General features: G+C 36.8%; 2 protein-coding genes across 2 annotated transcripts; one reads left to right on the forward strand and one right to left on the reverse strand.

Moving 5' to 3' along the window:
• Positions 1-3,409: 3,409 nt before the first annotated feature.
• Positions 3,410-11,469, forward strand: LOC125251418 (zinc finger protein 34-like). The gene is made up of 2 exons (XM_048164425.1): positions 3,410-3,789; positions 7,959-11,469. The coding sequence occupies exons 1-2, from the start codon at positions 3,507-3,509 to the stop codon at positions 9,080-9,082; spliced, it is 1,407 nt and encodes a 468-aa protein (XP_048020382.1). The 5' UTR covers positions 3,410-3,506; the 3' UTR covers positions 9,083-11,469.
• A 447-nt stretch (positions 11,470-11,916) lies between these two features.
• On the reverse strand, positions 11,917-17,365 carry LOC125251420 (ankyrin repeat domain-containing protein 34B). The gene is made up of 2 exons (XM_048164426.1): positions 17,214-17,365; positions 11,917-13,270 (listed from the first exon to the last, which is right to left on the reverse strand). Exons 1-2 carry the CDS (start codon positions 17,311-17,313, stop codon positions 12,009-12,011), a joined length of 1,362 nt encoding a protein of 453 aa, XP_048020383.1. The 5' UTR covers positions 17,314-17,365; the 3' UTR covers positions 11,917-12,008.
• Positions 17,366-19,963: the final 2,598 nt, after the last annotated feature.

Raw genomic sequence — 19,963 nt, forward strand, 5'->3', positions numbered from 1 at the left:
TCCGAATGTTTTCCGGAAGTCTTTTAAACAAATGAGATTTACATAAAAAGGAGGAAACAATGGGGTTTGAAACTCAATGTATGTCTTTTCCATGTACTGAACTCTTGTTATTTAACTATGCCGAGGTAAATTCAAATTCTGATTCTAGGGCACCTTTAAATATTCACATTCTTCATGGTATTGTTTGCAGGGAAGAGAAGCTATTTTATCCCATTGCATGATCATTTGGTGTTTTCACTTCACTTTTGTAGAATTCCGTTCACAATGTTGATCAGTTTACCATGAAAACAATGTCACGCGCTGCTGCTTCAGCCATCATGTGGTAGAAAATGTCCAAATAATAAAAAAAAATGTTCAAAAAGCTGACACAAGTCGATCCATTTCTTTGTTGGAAGGGTGTAAATGTAACTGAAGTTTTATTGTTGTCACTTTCACATATGACCACGGAGGAGAACATGGAGACAGACACTGACACACTGTATTTTTTTTTTTTTTGTATTTATTTCAACAAATGACAACCAAAATCAAACCCATAGAAGCTTGTGAACAGTTTTGAAGTGGCTGTGCAAGAGTCATACTCGCAAATGTAATGTTAATTATTAAACAAAACAAAATCCAAAACTTTCAAAAATACTCAGCAATGAGATTATTTTATTAAATGATAGGCAGTGGGTTAAATCAGTGACATTATTAGATTTGCTATACGGCATCTTTCCGTCACCTCCTCGACCTGCTTCCCTTAGTGTTTTTACACGCTGAAAAGTTAAAATTTGTATTACACCGTCCAGTTTTTTTCCCTGAACGATGATGTGATCTCCTGTTGCAATTCTCGATTCAGCATGAATGACCTACAAAGGCGACATTTTTCACAATCACGACAGAAAATCAAAAGACTGCCCTAACGTCACTAGCAGAAAGGCAGCGCGATATAAACAAACCAGACTAGTGATTGCAAACGTGCTGCGTAACATGAGAATAAACCTCATTGGTTGTTACAGAAGCTCAAACTTGCTGCGTAACATGAGAATGAACCTCATTGGTTGTTACAGAAGCTCAAACTTGCTGCGTAACATGAGAATGAACCTCATTGGTTGTTACAGAAGCTCAAACGTGCTGCGTAACATGAGAATGAATCTCATTGATTGTTACAGAACCTCAAACGTGCCGTGTAACACGAAAATGAATCTCATTGGTTGTTTCAGAACCTCAAACGTGCTGCGTAACATGAGAATGAATCTCATTGATTGTTACAGAACCTCAAACGTGCCGTGTAACACATGAGAATGAATCTCATTGGTTGTTTCAGAACCTCAAACGTGCTGCGTAACACGAGAATGAACCTCATTGGTTGTTACAAAACCTCAAACGTGCTGTGTAACATGAGAATAAACCTCATTGGTTGTTACAGAAGCTCAAACTTGCTGCGTAACACGAGAATGAACCTCATTGGTTGTTACAGAACCTCAAACGTGCTGTGTAACATGAGAATGAACCTCATTGGTTGTTACAGAAGCTCAAACGTGCTGCGTAACATGAGAATGAACCTCATTGGTTGTTACAGAAGCTCAAACATGCTGTGTAACACGAGAATGAATCTCATTGGTTGTTAGAGAACATCAAACGTGCCGTGTAACACATGAGAATGAACCTCATTGGTTGTTACAGAAGCTCAAACATGCGTAACACATGAGAATGAGCCTCATTGGTTGTTACAAAACCTCAAACGTGCTGCGTAACATGAGAATGAACCTCATTGGTTGTTACAGAAGCTCAAACATGCTGTGTAACACGAGAATGAATCTCATTGATTGTTAGAGAACATCAAACGTGCCGTGTAACACATGAGAATGAACCTCATTGGTTGTTACAAAACCTCAAACGTGCTGCGTAACACGAGAATAAACCTCATTGGTTGTTACAGAAGCTCAAACATGCGTAACACATGAGAATGAACCTCATTGGTCGTTACAAAACCTCAAACGTGCTGCGTAACATGAGAATGAACCTCATTGGTTGTTACAGAAGCTCAAACATGCGTAACACATGAGAATGAACCTCATTGGTTGTTACAAAACCTCAAACGTGCTGCGTAACATGAGAATGAACCTCATTGGTTGTTACAGAAGCTCAAACATGCTGTGTAACACGAGAATGAATCTCATTGATTGTTAGAGAACATCAAACGTGCCGTGTAACACATGAGAATGAACCTCATTGGTTGTTACAAAACCTCAAACGTGCTGCGTAACACGAGAATAAACCTCATTGGTTGTTACAGAAGCTCAAACATGCGTAACACATGAGAATGAACCTCATTGGTCGTTACAAAACCTCAAACGTGCTGCGTAACATGAGAATGAACCTCATTGGTTGTTACAGAAGCTCAAACATGCTGTGTAACACGAGAATGAATCTCATTGATTGTTAGAGAACATCAAACGTGCCGTGTAACACATGAGAATGAATCTCATTGGTTGTTTCAGAACCTCAAACGTGCTGCGTAACACAAGAATGAACCTCATTGGTTGTTACAGAAGCTCAAACGTGCTGCGTAACACGAGAATGAACCTCATTGGTTGTTACAGAAGCTCAAACGTGCTGCGTAACATGAAAATGAACCTCATTGGTTGTTACAGAAGCTCAAACATGCGTAACATGAGAATGAATCTCATTGGTTGTTACAGAAGCTCAAACATGCTGTGTAACACGAGAATGAATCTCATTGATTGTTAGAGAACATCAAACGTGCCGTGTAACACATGAGAATGAACCTCATTGGTTGTTACAAAACCTCAAACGTGCTGCGTAACACGAGAATAAACCTCATTGGTTGTTACAGAAGCTCAAACATGCGTAACATGAGAATGAATCTCATTGGTTCTTACGGAAGTTTTCAGATCTATTTATGAACTTTTTTTAAGCGTCAAAGTGGTAGTTGCGTAGACTGTCAATGGAGGGACAGAAAGCTTCATTTGTGTTTCAAAGATGAACGAAAGTCATACGGGTTTAAAATGAGCTGAGGGTGAGTAAATGATGACAGAAGTTTCATTTTTGGGTGAACTATCACTTTAATATTGAACAGCGCTATGTACAGTAACTAATAAATAAATAAATAAATTGTCCAATAAAAAAATGAAATTTAAAATAAAATAAAACATAATAGAAATGCTCAAAGTACAGTACAACAGTATGTCCAATCATAAATAAATAAATGACGTTTTTAAATAAAATAAAAACTAATATTGAGAAAATCATATATAGAAATATCTTCAGTCTTGACATTGAAAAGTGTTAATGAGGTGAAAAGACAGAGTTCTTATTTTCTTGTGTTTTTACTATAAAATAGCTTTTGAAAATTCATATAAATCGTGTAAAATCTTCACACAAAATTCTATTCTGCACCTTCCGCTGCTCGCGTGTCTTTTAATTTGCTGAGCGTTTCCTAAAAGGAAACACGTCACGAGTGAGCAGGACCCAGAGCAGCTCTTGTGTTGTTCTTCATAGTAATGTCATGTTCAGAGTGTTTTGAGAGCGACATGAGCTCCGCGGGGATGATCCAGACTCAGATCTCCGCGATCATGACCGTGCTGGCGAAGGCGGCGGTGGCGGAGATCAGTCAGCTGCTGGAGGAAGAGGCTGCTGCTCTTCATCAGGAGATCCGGAGGAGAAACGAGGAGATCCAGGGACTGAAGACTCGACTGATGCTCACGGAGACTGAACTACAGAGAGTCAGTGCAGAGTCACAGAGATGCTCCGTCGGCGTTCAGGTGGAGATCATGATGGACACGAGTGAGTTTGAACTGATTAATTATATATAATATCAAGTAAAAACATCCAACTGTGTATATATGTATGATGAGTATGAGTGTGTGTGTGTAAATCTATATATATCTATATCTATCTCTCTCTCTCTCTCTCTCTCTCTCTCTCTATATATATATATATATATATATATATATATATATATATATATATACTGATTTTAAATATGATTTACTAATCATATTTCTATAATATTTGTTTTAACATAAAAGTCACATTGATATATATATTAGGGCTGGATATTGACACAATTTTCAAGATTCGATTAATATACACATGCATTCGATTCGATTACGATTTCGGATCAATATCGATTATTTTGGATGTAGTATTTCAGTTTCAGCACATGGCAAATTTTCTAGAGGAAAAAAATCTCAACTAATGCTGTAAACTACACATGAGAGTCAGTTGGTACTACTATAATAATATTGAAGGTTAAATTAACTTATTTATATACAAACACTTAAATTACACTCAATGATGTTTTTATTATAAATAAAGTTTAGAATTACATAATCATATTTCTATTCCAATTCGGGGGTTTTTAAATATAAACATTTAAATCGCGGCTGTCATAACTGAATTATTCAAACATGCATTAAATATTGAAGAACATTAAAGATTATAATGAATATGTAACGGTGCATAGCTATATTTATCAGAATGTTGCTTTCTAGAGCACTTTTCTAGCTGACTAATGAGTTTATGGTCACTGAATATGTTTTTCTGAGGTAAATGTGACGTTACATTGTTTACAAGCTGTTTTATTGAGTCTTTCCGAGGTTGAAACTGATTGAGCGATTACACAAGACATGATACAGATTTCAGTAAGTTGTACTGTATATTTTAACATACCTTCAGATGTTCATGCATGTTTATTTCGCTGTAACTGGTATTAAAGCGGAGGAGAGGATGATCACATGCTTCTCTTTAACTGAGGTGCTAAAGCGATCTGTCACTCCACTTTAAACAGCGCCAAAACAGTATTTATTTTTTGAATCTCATAATAAGATGGACGTCATTTGAAATCTGAGACTTTGCTTCATATCAAAAGTAACAAAGCACAAAGATTATTGCGATTTATTGGATGGGAGGCGCTACATATTCTGCTCATTCATCAACTGACAACAGACTAGACTAATCGATTTTTGGGATTTAAGAATCAATATCGGTTTGTAAAAATGAGAATCGATTTAAATCGAGAAATCAATATTTTTTTTACCCAGCCCTATATATATATATATATATATATATAATTAGAGATGCACCGATAGCCAATTATTCAGAATGATATTGGCCGATACCAATAGTTTGGTTTTTCTTAAGGAAAAAAAAATCTCTCCCAAATAATGTTGCTTACTTTACAGGAAACCTTCTCATTTGGTACACTACAATATTAAAGGTTACAACAGAGGTATTATATTCAGCTGCTGTTTATTTTCAGATATAATAATTACACTCAAATAATTTAATAATTACATTGCTCAAAAATATTAAAGGAACTCTTTGAAAACACATCAGATCTCAATGGGGAAAAATGCTGGATATCTATACTGATATGGACTGGGTAATGTGTTATGAGCGAAAGGATGCCACGTCGTTTGATGGAAATTAAAATGATCAACTTACAGAGGACTGAATTCAAAGACACCCTGAGAATCAAAGTAAATATATGGGGTAGCAGGCTAGTCCATTTTGCTGAAATTTCATTGCAGCAACTCAAAATGGTACTCGGTAGTTTGTATGGCCCTCACGTGATTGTATGCATGCCTGACAATGTCGGGGCATGACCCTAATGAAACGACGGATGGTGTCCTGGGGTATTTCCTCCCAGATCTGGATCAGGGCATCACTGAGCTCCTGGGCAGTCTGAGGTGCAACCTGGCGGATTCAGATGGACTGAAACATGTCCCAGCGGTGTTCTATTGGATTTAAGTCAGGCGAGCATGGGGGCCATTTAATGGTATCAATTCCTTAATCCTCCAGGAACTGCCTGCATACTCTTGCCACTTGAGGCTGGGTATTGTCATGCACCAGGAGGAACCCAGGACCCACTGCACCAGCGTAAGGTCTGACAATGGGTCCAAGGATTTCATTCCAATACCTAATGGCAGTCAGGGTGCCATTGTCTAACCTGAAGAGGTCTGTGTGTCCCTCCATGGATATGCCTCCCCAGACCATCACTGACCCACCACCAAACCGGTCATGCTAAATGATGTTACAGGCAACATAACGTTCTCCACGGCTTCTCCAGACCCTTTCACCTCTGTCACATGTGGTCAGGGTGAACCTGCTCTCATCTGTAAAAAGCACAGGGCGCCAGTGGCGGACATGCCAATTCTGGTGTTCAATGGCAAATTCCAATCGAGTTCCACGGTGCACAGGGCCCAGTAGAGGACGTCGGGCCCTCAGGCCACCCTCATGAAGTCTGTTTCTGATTGTTTGGTCAGAGACATTCACACCAGTGGCCTGCTGGAGGTCATTTTGTAGGGCTCTGGCAGTGCTCATCCTGTTCGTCCTTGCACAAAGGAGCAGATACCAGTCCTGCTGATGGGTTAAGGACCTTCTACGGCCCTGTCCAGTTCTCCAAGAGTAACTGCCTGTCTCCTGGAATCTCCTCCATGCTCTTGAGACTGTGCTGGGAGACACAGCAAACCTTATGGCAATGGCACATATTGATGTGCCATCCTGGAGGAGTTGGGCTGCCTGTGCAAGCCTGTGCAACCTCTGTAAGGTCCAGATATCGCCTCATGTTTCCAGTAGTGACACTGACCTTAGCCAATTGCAAAACTTGTGAAAAACAGTCAGAAAAAAACACTCCTATTTTGCTGGTAGTCTCATTGTTGCCCATCTAGTGCACCTGTTGTTAATTTCATTAACACCAAAGCAGCTGAAACTGATTTAAAAAAACCCTCTGCTACTTAACTGACCAGATCAATATCCCAGGAGTTTACCTGATTGATGCTATTCATATCAAGTGAAGTCAAGTCACCTTTATTTATATAGCACTTTTTACAATGCAGATTGTGTCAAAGCAGCTTTACAGTGATAACTGGTATATAATAAAATGGTGTCAATGCAGGCAGATCAATGCACTTTTGAATATCAAATGTCAAGTCAAATGTCAAGTGTCCCCGACTAAGCAAGCCAAAAGGCGACAGCCGCAAGGAACCCAAACTCCAACAGTCAATCAGTCATGCTATTGATGGTATGAAAAGTGTTCCTTTAATTTTTTTGAGCAGTGTAATAATCAGACTATTCTTGCACCAATAATACAATTCATTGGCCTGATGAATTAATGTGAAATTCAACTAATACTGACACATATACACTGATCAGGCATAACATTATGACCACCTACCTAATATTGCGTTGGTCCCCCTTTTGCTGTCATCGCATAGTGTCCGCAAAGATGGTGCTCACGAGCACCCTTCTGAAACCTGAAATGATGAATGGGACACCCTACGGTCTCATGGACTTAAGTCCACTAGACCTAAAGTGCATATGAAGTGTGTCATTTGGGATTCAGCCATTATCCTGCTGAAAGAGGCTACAGCCACCAGGGAATACCGTTTCCAAGGGTGTACATGGTCTGATGCTCACGTGCCCGCTGTTGGCTCTTTCGGCGGAGGACAGGAGTCAGCATTCTGATAACTTTCTATCAGAACCAGCATTAACTTCATGAGCAGTTTGAGCTACAGTAGCTCGTCTGTTGGATCGGACCACACGGGTCAGCCTTCAGTGAGTCTTGTCCGCCCATGACCCTGTTGCTGGTTCACCGCTGTTCCTTCCTTGGAGCACTTTTGATAGATACTGACCACTGCAGACCGGGAACACCCCACAAGAGCTGCGGTTTTGGAGATTGGCTCTTGTTAAACTCACTCAAATCTTTACACTTGCCCATTTCTCCTGCTTCTAATACATCAACTTTGAGGACAAAATGTTCACTTGCTGCCTAATATATCCACCCACTAACAGGTGCCGTGATGAAGAGATGATTAGTGTAATTCTCTTCACCTGTCAGTGCTCATAATGTTATGCCTGATTGGTATAGATTTTAGACCTGGAACTCTTTGTTTTGTTGTAGAATTTGAATTAAAACATCTTATTGACATATGACTTGTGATTCTCGACAGGTGTAACGGCCCATTCTCGGGAAGCTCAGGCTGAGAAGGTCATTGTGAAGAACCTCTCAGAGGAGAAACCTCACTTTTCACATTCGGCGGACGTGAATTCACAGCAGCTGAAACAAGAAGAGTCTGTAACGCCACTGAAGGAGCCTGTGGAAGAGGAGCTCAGCAGACTGGAGTTTGCGATGAAGCTCGAACAGGTGGAAGAACTTGTGGATCAGACACCGAATCAAGTTCAGGCGGAGCAGAAGCGTGAAGGACAAAACAACTGTGATGACGGAAACTCTCATTTATGGTCTTCAGGGAAAGCATTTGACCATCCTGAAAGTCTTATGAAGTCTGAGCAAAATTTCCAGAATTTAACAGATCCATATGTGATGATGGAGGATCCGATGACTACGTCGACTCAGTCCGGTTTATTGGCTCCCGGTGTTGTTCTGGAGAACGAGAGCTTTGGCGCTGCAGACGTTGAGTACGGCTTGAATCTTCAGGATTCCCACAGACGCTCAACCAGATCTGACTTGGCGCCATTTAACAGACTTCCATCCTCACATTCAAGCTCGTGTTTGCCCAAAGCGCTCACACGGAGGCCGTGTGCAGGCGGGCAGATGGGCCCCAAACCCTTCCGATGTGAGGAGTGTGGCAAGGGCTTCAAGCAGAAGACGCGGCTCATAACACACAGACGAGTGCACACGGGTGAAAAGCCATTCCGGTGTGAGGAGTGCGGCAAGGGATTCTCAGAGAGGAAGAGGCTGACAACTCACAGACTAGTGCACTCGGTTGAAAAACCCTTCCGGTGTGAGGAATGCGGCAAGGGATTCACGCAAAGAACGTGGCTCATAACACACAGACGAGTGCACACGGGTGAAAAACCCTTCCGGTGTGAGGAGTGCGGCAAAAGCTTCTCGGAGAGGAAGAGGCTGTTAACTCACAGACTAGTGCACTCGGGTGAAAAACCCTTCCGGTGTGAGGAGTGCGGCAAAGGCTTCACGGAGAGGAAACGGCTGTTGACTCACAGAGTAGTGCACACGGGCGAAAGACCCTTCCGGTGCCCGCTGTGTGATAAGACCTTCTCCAGACAGGACAACTGTCTCAGACACATGCGCTTGCACAGCGGACAGAGAAGATGAACATGGACATGACCGCACTCACACGAGGTTTTCCATATGTCTCAAAGTTAGATTTATACAAAGATATTTTTTTTTGCGCCATATCTTGGTTTTTGGAACTTTTTTTTCCTTTTTAATTTGGGTGGCATCTTTGCCCCAAACCCCTGTTAATTTCTACCCCTGGTGTGTGATGGCGGAGAAAAAGAGCCTTGCCCTCTTCTTTTTGTAAGGCACTTTTTAAATGAAACTGGTGAAACATAGCAAAAGCCGCTACTGGTGCAATGTCAAGTATAGGGATTGATCGTAGTTGATCTGTACAGACCAGGTGATTCTGTCAAGTTTTGGCAAAGATTGAAAGTTTAGCATTTGCACGTGTTTTAGGTCCTGTCAGTATCTTGATTCCCTCTATGAAAACAATCACATGTTGTAGAACATTCCTGAGTGCCACAAATGTTCTTTTTCTAAAGTTTGCATGCCTGTAACTCAAGAAGTATCGAAGATATCTCGCTATGATTTTACATTCTGGTTCTTGGCAAACTTTTCTTTTGGTATGTTCATTTTTAAGGCCCTATATGTTTCAATCCCATAGATATGGCAATCTCAATGCAGCTCCATGTCCAAATTGTTGTAACCATTTTTAATGGTCGTAAACCAAATGTACAGTTTATACTTATTGCTTTTAAAGGGGAATGTCTGAAGAATAAATCATGTTGAAACTAGAAATGCATCTTGTTTCCCTCTATCAAAACAATTGTATAGAACATTCCTGTCTGAGTGCCGCTGAAATGGTCAATGTTGAGGAACATTAACTTGCTCTTAGTATTCTGTTCATAAAATTCTAGGTTTTAATCCATTTCAGAGATATTTCGAAGAAGGGATTTTGTTCATTTTAACAGCTTCTGAAGCTACTAAGAGTTTGAATCATAACTACATGTTGTAAACAAGTTTCATGCCTCCTAGGAGAGTGTGTTTGCTCTCCACACACATTGAATTCACATCAATAAACCATGTTTGGCCTCACCTGGATTGTTTAATTATTACAATTTCCTATTGTTATGACATTTGGTGGAATCACTGATAATACCTCAAACTTTGAAACATTAAAGGGTTACTGTTCTTATTTGCATTTATGTGGTCATAACTGGATAAAAACAATCACATTTGGTTTTCAACCATTGAAAATGGATCAACAATTTGAACATGGAGCCGCATTGAGATCCCAATATCTCTGGAATTGAACCATATTGGGCCTTAAAAATTAAGTTTCCAAAAGAGAAGTTTATTAAGAACCAGAATGTAAAATCATATTGAAATATCTTTAATACTTTTTAAGTTACAGGTATACAAACTTTGGAAAAAGAACATTTATGGCACTCGGGCAGGAATGTTCTACGCAATGGTTTTGATAGAGGGAAACGAGAGACAGTTGTAGTTTGAATGTTATTTGTTCTTCAGACATTCCTCTCTAAAAGAAAACAAAGTATATGCTGTATACAAAGTGACCCACATTTGGTTTTTGACCATTGAAATGTGTACAATTCAGCAATTTTTGGTTGCAGAATGTGGTTCGCATGTTTTAATAACTGCTCATCCATCCGTGGAAATTTTGTCTCTTAAATCTGCTTTGATTTTTCTGAAACATACAGCAAAAGTAATACTGTCTCTTTTTACTCCAGATAACACATTGCAACATTCTAGTGGTTTCCGTCAGTTACACTTGGAAGTTTCATTGTACGTGAATATTTAATGAGGGTGGTGCTATTGAGATTATGATTGGTTGTCTGTAACTAAAAATTTTAATATGTATTTTTTTGTGCCTCAGTTCAGAGTCTGCTTTGTTTAAACTAGCGGTTTCAAATTGCAGTTGCGAAACTGCGCTTAACCCAGAGTTAAAAAATGTCCCAGGTTTTTTAAAGTTAAGTTAACCCAGGGTTAAGTGCAGTGTGAGCAACTGATCCGTTGAGCGACGCTGACAGTGTGAATACATTTACCTGCTTATTGATGCATTTCTGCAGTTGAGCTGTGCTATTTATGATTTTTAATGTTTATTCTTTCCACATTCACATTTCTGCATCACATTTTTTTCTCATTAAACACTCTTATATTCAAAGTTAATGGACTTATTAACAGCTTCATTTCTGTTCATGACTGTCTTAATGGGAATATTCATGTACCAATGTGAGAAAAATACACACATATTGGCTATGATTTTGAATACTATTAAAAAATATTATTTGTACAGCGATCTTATTTTGTACATAATCCAATATTATGAAATTACCATTTCAAAGAGAACAAAGTTTTATATATTTTAGATCATGGGAGTTAAATGGGTTGCAAATGTGGTTTCATGTTTTTTATTTATTTATTGTTAATAACAACCAAAATAAACAATCAGGTTAAAATAAGTTGGGTTATTTTTTCTTATTTATGTATTTATTTTTACACATTCATTTATTTAGTGGCAAAATATTTTAATAACAACCAACCAAGATAATTTTTTTATCTTCCTAAAAAACAGTGTTTTAAAGTTTCAGGTTAATGATATTTAATTGTCAGTGATTATTTGGTGGTTTTATTTTTATGATAATAACAACCAGCCAGCAAAAGTCAGATTTGTTTTCTTATTTATTTATTTACATTTATTCATTTATTTAGTGACAATTTTTAAATAACCATCCAGTTTTTTTTCTAATTTATTTATTTAGTGGCAAATAAATCTAGTAATTTTTTCTTATTTATTTACATTTTTGTTTTTGTAAATATCCAGCTAGCCAGCAAAAAACAACAACAAAAACAAAAACATTTTTTTTCTTACTTATTTATTTGCATTTATTAATTTATTTAGTGGCAACATTTTTTTTTTTTAAATAACCAACCAGCAATAAGTCAGATATTTTTTTTTCTTTTTTATTTATTAAATAAAACAGTGTTTTACAGTTTCAAGTTAATGATATTTAATTGTCCAAGTTTTATTATAGAAGACATTTTCACAACGTCTCCTCGGAGCTTCCATCTGGAGCTGAACCGAGTGACGGCGTGACGGACTGAGAGCGAGGGAGGCTGGGATCGGCTCTCTGCACGCGGTAACATTCACACCGGAGCCGACTGGAAGAGGAGGCAAGAAGCTGCTGTGAGCCTGAGATCTCAACTGCTCTCTCGACGACTTCTTGTTCCCCGTATGGAAGTCGTGAAGCCTGTCAGGAGGAGCCAGAAACAACGAACTGGTTCTGTATATGGAAGGGAACCTGGACACCTCCTGATGTAAGTGAGTGTCCGAGCCGGAGAGCGTGAGTTTGAGGGACGGCGGCTGAAGGAGATCCGGTAATGTGCTTCTTCTGCTCTGCAGCCGCTCTGATGGGTTCCTGCACCGTGTTCCTGCAGCTCTGAGCTTGAAATCTGCTTTCTCCGATTGAAAACATCTGCTAAGTAAGTGTTTGTCCTCATTCTCCTCCTCATTTTCCTCTTTCACAGCTTCTTCTAGGCTCTTCTCGTAGGTCTGGCTGAGATGCGCGAGGTTTTGGATGGCCAGCCATGGCTCTGAGTGTAACCGCTGACGGCTTTTGCTTCGTGGAAGCACCGGAGAACCACCTGCTCGAAAGTTGAAGATGTTTTCGCCGTCAGAGTTTGGAGAGTTTGTCTTCAGCTCGATGTCGGAGGGCGACATGCAGGAGATGGGTGAGGTGTCGGGCGACGGGGGAACGTTCAGATAGCGGCGCGTCACGCTGCTGCCGTCGCAGCTGAGATCTGTGGCTATAATAATAATGTCCCGTCCTCGGGCTCTGCAGGCGTCCAGCAGCACCGTCAGCGTGTCCTGATCGTGTGCGTTGATGGCGTAAACGAGGGCCGACGCTCCGGAGTAATCCTCCATACTGGGATCAGCGCCTGCTGCGATCAGAGCGGCCGCCACCTCCGCTCCGGCCCGCTCCATGCAGGCGTACATCAGAGCCGTGCGGCCCGTCTTGTCCTGGATGTTCGGGTCGGCCTGGTTACTAAGAAGAAACTGAATCAATCTCAGCATCATGGTTCCAGACTGATCGGCGCGGAGAGCTCGGCAGGCGGCCAGCAGCGGCGTCTCTCCTCTCTGGTTCCTCTCGTTGACCTGAGCACCTCCTTCCACCAGCAGACGAACTAAGCGCAGTTTGCCCAGCTGAGCGGCGGTGATGAGCGGTCTCCCGTCCATCAGGAAACCCGCCGGCTCCGTCATGCCTGGAGTCAAAGTCACAGACATCAGTTCAACTTCAACCGCTCAATATCAAATCAACACTATGGAAGCACATCTCCGCCACATAAAAAAAAAAATCATGCCAAAAATCAAGTCATAATTATGTGGAAAAGTCAAAATTATGGCAAAAAGTCGGAATTGACATACTAAGTCATAATTATGAGATAGAAGTAGAAACTATGACATAAAAGTCAAAATTTACATGCTAAGTCATAATTATGCAATAAAAAGTAGAAATTGACATAAAAAGTCATAATTATGCGATAAAAAAGTACAAATTAACAAAAAGTCAAAATTGACATACTGTCATAATTATGCGATCAAGTAGAAATTGACATCAAAATGACAATTATGTGAAAAATTAGAAATTGACAAAAGTCAAAAATTACATACTAAGTCATAAATATACAATAAAGTCGAAATTATAACAAAAAGTCGGAATTGACATACTAAGTCATAATTATACGATTAAAAAAGTAGAAATTGACAAAAAGTCAAAATTGACGTCATAATTATGAGATAAAAGTAGAAATTATGACATTAGTCAAAATTGACGTCTTAATTATGTAAAAAAGTCGAAATTGACAAGTCAAAAATTACATACTAAGTCATAATTATGCAATAAAAAGTAGAAATTAACAAAAAGTCAAAATTGACATACTAAGTTATAATTATGTGAAAAAAGCAGAAATTAACAGTTAAAATTGACGTTATAATTATGCAATAAAGTAGAAATTGACGTCAAAATGACAATTATGTGAATAAAGTCGAAATTATGACAAAAAGTCAGAACTGACATAGTAAGTTGTAATTATGAGATAAAAGTAGAAACTATGACATAAAAGTCAAAATTGACAGACTAAGTCATAATTATGCAATAAAAAGTAGAAATTGACATAAAAAGTCATAATTATGCGATAAAAAAGTACAAATTAACAAAAAGTCAAAATTGACAGACTAAGTCATAATTATACGATCAAGTAGAAATTGACATCAAAATGACAATTATGTGAAAAATTAGAAATTGACAAAAGTCAAAAATTACATACTAAGTCATAAATATACAATAAAGTCGAAATTATAACAAAAAGTCGGAATTGACATAAGTCATAATTATGCGATTAAAAAAGTAAAAAAATTGACGTCATAATTATGCAATAAAAAAGTAGAAATGACAAAAAGTCAAAATTGACATCTTAATTATGTGAAAGCCGAAATTGACAAGTCAAAAATTACATACTAAGTCATAATTATGCAATAAAAAGTAGAAATTAACAAAAAGTCAAAATTGACATACTAAGTTATAATTATGTGAAAAAAGCAGAAATTAACAGTTAAAATTGACGTTATAATTATGCAATAAAGTAGAAATTGACCTCAAAATGACAATTATGTGAATAAAGTCGAAATTATGACAAAAAGTCAGAACTGACATAGTAAGTTGTAATTATGAGATAAAAGTAGAAACTATGACATAAAAGTCAAAATTGACAGACTAAGTCATAATTATGCAATAAAAAGTAGAAATTGACATAAAAAGTCATAATTATGCGATAAAAAAGTACAAATTAACAAAAAGTCAAAATTGACAGACTAAGTCATAATTATACGATCAAGTAGAAATTGACATCAAAATGACAATTATGTGAAAAATTAGAAATTGACAAAAGTCAAAAATTACATACTTAGTCATAAATATACAATAAAGTCGAAATTATAACAAAAAGTCGGAATTGACATAAGTCATAATTATGCGATTAAAAAAGTAGAAATTGACGTCATAATTATGCAATAAAAAAGTAGAAATTGACAAAAAGTCAAAATTGACATCTTAATTATGTGAAAGCCGAAATTGACAAGTCAAAAATTACATACTAAGTCATAATTATGCAATAAAAAGTAGAAATTGACATAAGTCATAATTATGCGATAAAAAGTAGAAATTGACATAAGTCATAATTATGCGATAAAAAAGTACAAATTAACAAAAAGTCAAAATTGACATACTAAGTCATAATTATGTGAAAAAAGCAGAAATTGACGTCAAAATGACAATTATGTGAATAAAGTCGAAATTATGACAAAAAGACGGAATTGACATACTAAGTCATAATTATGAGATAAAAGTACAAATTGACATAAAAAGTCAAAATTAACGTCATAATTATGCGATAAAGTCGAAATTGACATAAGTCAAAAATTACATACTAAGTCATAATCATAATAAAAAAGTTGAAATTATGATGTAAAAAGTCAGAATTGACATACTAAGTCATAATTATGAGATAAAAGTAGAAATTGACATAAGTAGAAATTGACATACTAAGTCATAATTGTTATATCAAAACTTAAAAATTATGACATGGTCCTAATTGACAAAAATTAAAAATTATGACATTCACGTCATAATTTTTTACAATTTACATCATAATTATATTTAATTCCTGCTCTTTATATTATGCAATGTAGGATTTTTTTTTAACTAAACTTTGTTTCACTCAAATTCACATCACATTATGGGAGAAAATTGGTTAAAATTGAATTAAATTTAGATTTGATTGATTGAGGAAAAATTATCTCAAAAATGATGGAAGAACTTTCAGTTTGAGTGACTTTCAGACCGTATTCAACAGAGTTCATTATGAAAATAAAATGACATAAATGTCATAATTATGAAATAAAAAGTCAAATATGAGGAAAAGTTAAAATTATGACAGACATTATGAGAAAAAATCAAAATTGACAGTCATGAGTAAAAACTCATAGTTGTGAGAAGTCAAAATTATGACATACTAAACTAGAATTATAATATAAAAAGTCCAAATTTATATATTACAAATTTAGAAATTATGAGATACTGTTATAAAATCATAATTGTGAGAAAAAAAGGTCAAAATTATGATGTTAATTCAGAATTTGTGTGCCCTAATTTTGACTTTTTATGTGTGAATTATGATTACCAAAGCATGATTATTTTTTTTTTGTCTTGTGCAGCAGAAATGAGCTTCCATATATACCATATATATCATTAAAAGTAAAGATTAATTTGACATATGAACTGCTACAGTGTGTTCAGAGGGTTAAATGATCTCTCTGACTGAAATGTCGAAGGTCAGCACAACAAAAGCGTCAGATCGCCTTCATCTCTACAGGAGCGCGCTCTATTTTCAGACTCAACAGAGCTTGAAAGAACACTGCGTTACAAAACACATTCTAGCTCATGATCATCTCTCTATACAAATCTTCTGTTACACTGTAATTAAATCCTGTGAAGCTGTTTATTTAATCACTTATTTACTTGGGTAACACTTTATTTTACAGTGTCATGTTACATGTAGTTAATATAGTAATAACTATAAATTATGCATAATTACATGCAACTAACCCTAAACCAAACCTAACCCTAATCCTAAACCTATAGCAAGTACATGTAGTTACTTAATATTACTCAGTACTTAAATATATAATTACAGTGTAACAAAGACACCTTAAAATAAAGTGTATCCTTTACTTGATAATCAGATAACAGCAATAAATTAAAAAAACTCTGTCGTAAATGACACAAATATAGTCGGAGGCCTTCCTAAAGGAAGGTTTGGCTTTAATCAGACGGCATTATTATATTATATTATATTATATTATATTATATTGTAAATATTTTCACAGCATCAAAGTAAATCATATGGCCCTGTTTTATTATAATTTTTATCATTAGATTATATACAAATAACATATTAGGTTTAATTAATGATTAATTAAATCATTAATCACAATTATTTTTATTATCAGCATAAGTTCATGATCATGACAGGCCTAATCGCTACATTTTAGCATGTATTCATAAATCATGTATTGATTACAATGTACAATTGATCATTTTTAAAGTAATAATATATGAAATAGTATATTAATTTTATTGTTATTTACCTGCAGATTTGTCTGAGATGATCGTCTGACACGAGCTGCAGCTGCTGAAATGAAGAGAGAAACGGTGAACAAGACAAATGTGTTTGTGTTGATGAAGCATCAGTTTCACACTGACGTGTGTGTGTGTGTGTGTGTGTGTGTGTGTGTGTGTGTGTGTGTGTGTGCATGACTGGATGAACACACATCAAGCATACCTTTAGTCATTCACCCTCAGAGTATCAGTGTTTATTGGGCACTTCTGGCCCTCTAGTGGTTAAAAACAAAACTGCATGTATTTTGCAGAAGAACATTGTTTTGGTTTGCTTCAGTTCTGCATGACTGCAGATGAATATGATTCTCCTACTGCTCATAAAACTCATAAAACTACCATCCCGTCAGGTCTGAAATATAAACACTTACAAAAACATGTTTTGGAAGGATTGGTGATGTATTGATTCATTATTTAAATTATGTTCATTTTGAACAAAAAGTACATAGTGTACTTTTAATAAATCTTATCTAAATAAATTTGATTATATCCTATATTAAATATAGGATACAGTGATATACTGCCTGTAATTATGTGTTCTATCATTACACAGCAAACATTTATGTTTACGAATAAATTCTACAACATATTTTCATTGAAGTTCTGTCTCTGAAGCAAATACTGTAAGAGTGATTACACATTTTTATTTTTACCTTTTATTGAATTAAGAGAATTTAATCTTTGTTTAATCTTCATTTTCCTGATGCAAAATAGTCTGTCATTACCAAAATTGTTTCTATTGGTATTCTATAAGAAGTTTACAGAAACTTGATAAAATAGAATTAAATGTTGCAATTTATGCAGGAGTGTGTTTTGTTCTTTCCCTCTTAAAAAAAAGGTTCAATGTGGTTCTAGACGTTCTTGACTCAGTTTTAAATGATTGTGTGACACGTTAATGTTTAACAGGTTGTTAGCGGCCTTTTTTATCCATTCGTTTTCTTCTTCTTCATCCGCTTGAGTCTATGGCAGCCCATATGGTAAAAAGTTGTGAAATTTGGCACACAGATAGAGGACAGTCTGAACATTAACCACACCAATTTTGGAGTCTTAAACTCAATCCCTCTAGCGCCACCAACTGTCCAAAATTTCTCTTACGTTTATGCTAATAACCGTAAGGGCTAGAAACTAAATTATTTTTTCCTCTGATTCCATGACTCAAGACGATTTGATTACACGTCATTTTCCGTCATGAAAAAAAACACTTTTTCGAACTAATCCTAGATGGTTCTAGGCAAAAAAGGTATCAAAACTTTTAGATAAACCCAACCGTTGTCAAATGACGCACAAACTAAATTGACGAATCAAATTGAGCGTGAGACTATATCTCCGCAACGCTTTAACATATTTAGACCAAATTTGGTACATGTCATCACAAGCATGTCCTGAGGCTACATGCTGCATTTCAGCACAGCGCCACCTACTTGCCAGGAGATATGAAAAATGCTTATAACTGTTAATTAGATGATATAATTATTAACTAGATAAAGTTAAAAACTATTTTTGCTTACAGCCCCAAAAAACTGGTCTCTTTTGATTCAGTTCAGCATACCGAGTAGAATGATACCCAATTTTCTCTTATCGGCCATTCTGGGTGTCGGCCATCTTGAATTTTGCGGTAAAATGTACTTTATGAACACTTTAGCGTATCATTACAAAACTTGGTATGTGTCATCGGGACCATGCCCTGAAGGTACTCAAAAAGTTTCAGAACAGCGCCACCTTTTGGTCAAAAATGATAATGACGTTTCAAAAAATGCTAATAGCTTTTGATTAATTTTGTCTATTTTAATGAAACTGGTCTTGATAGATTCCTTGAGTTATGTCGAGAACAATAATAACAGTTATGCCATATTTGGTCAAACTTGCTGTCCGCCATTATGAATTTCTCATCTTTAAACTCCTACACCATTGGTCCGATTTTCACCTAAATAGTCTCGGACCATTTTCAGACCTTTGAATGTGTCATTGGCTCCTTACACTGACCACACAACATCAGTTTAGCAACAGCGCCACCTATTGATCAAAAGTGATAAGCAATTTAATCATATTACAAGTGATTGTATTTGTGATTTTTCAGGCATTTTGACAAAAATAATCTAAAAATGTCTTTAATTGCTCATCGTTTCAGTTGCGCTGAAGCTCCCAGCCATGTGTCCATGACTCATCATACTTTATGTGCTTGGCCCCGATAATCGCTGCATGCAGCTGTATTTTCTTTCTCTTTTTCTAATAATAAAGCATGTTTACAAGCGGTTTAATTCATAAAATGATCCCATGATGGGAACACCTAAAAGGTTACATATATGAAGCGCCTGATGGAACTCTTTAAGGTTGTAATAAAGGTGTTTACAGGGCTTTTTAGTTGTAAAATGATGAATACTGCAGTATATACGTTGTTAGAAACACTTCTGCATGCTTCTTTAACAGCAGTGCTGTTACAGAGGTAATTATGTGAACAAAAACAGTTCAAGGGGAAGTTAAGGGGAAGGGTGTTTATCTGCTCAACACCATCAGTGATTTTCCACTGCCTCTCTAAAAAAAAAAACCTTGAGTTTCTAGATCATTCTTGGACTCTCTGATTGTTCTTCACTAACTTGGTACATTTCCACTGTCTCCAAGTGCTTTGGAAAATTTCCTTGCTGAGTCACAACACCTTCCTATCTGTTTCAAGAAGTGTTTGTCCTTGTCTAGGACTGGATGACCAGATATTTTTGTGTTTAAG

This window comes from Megalobrama amblycephala, linkage group LG17 (genome assembly GCF_018812025.1).
Source record: "Megalobrama amblycephala isolate DHTTF-2021 linkage group LG17, ASM1881202v1, whole genome shotgun sequence".
NCBI lineage: Eukaryota > Metazoa > Chordata > Actinopteri > Cypriniformes > Xenocyprididae > Megalobrama > Megalobrama amblycephala.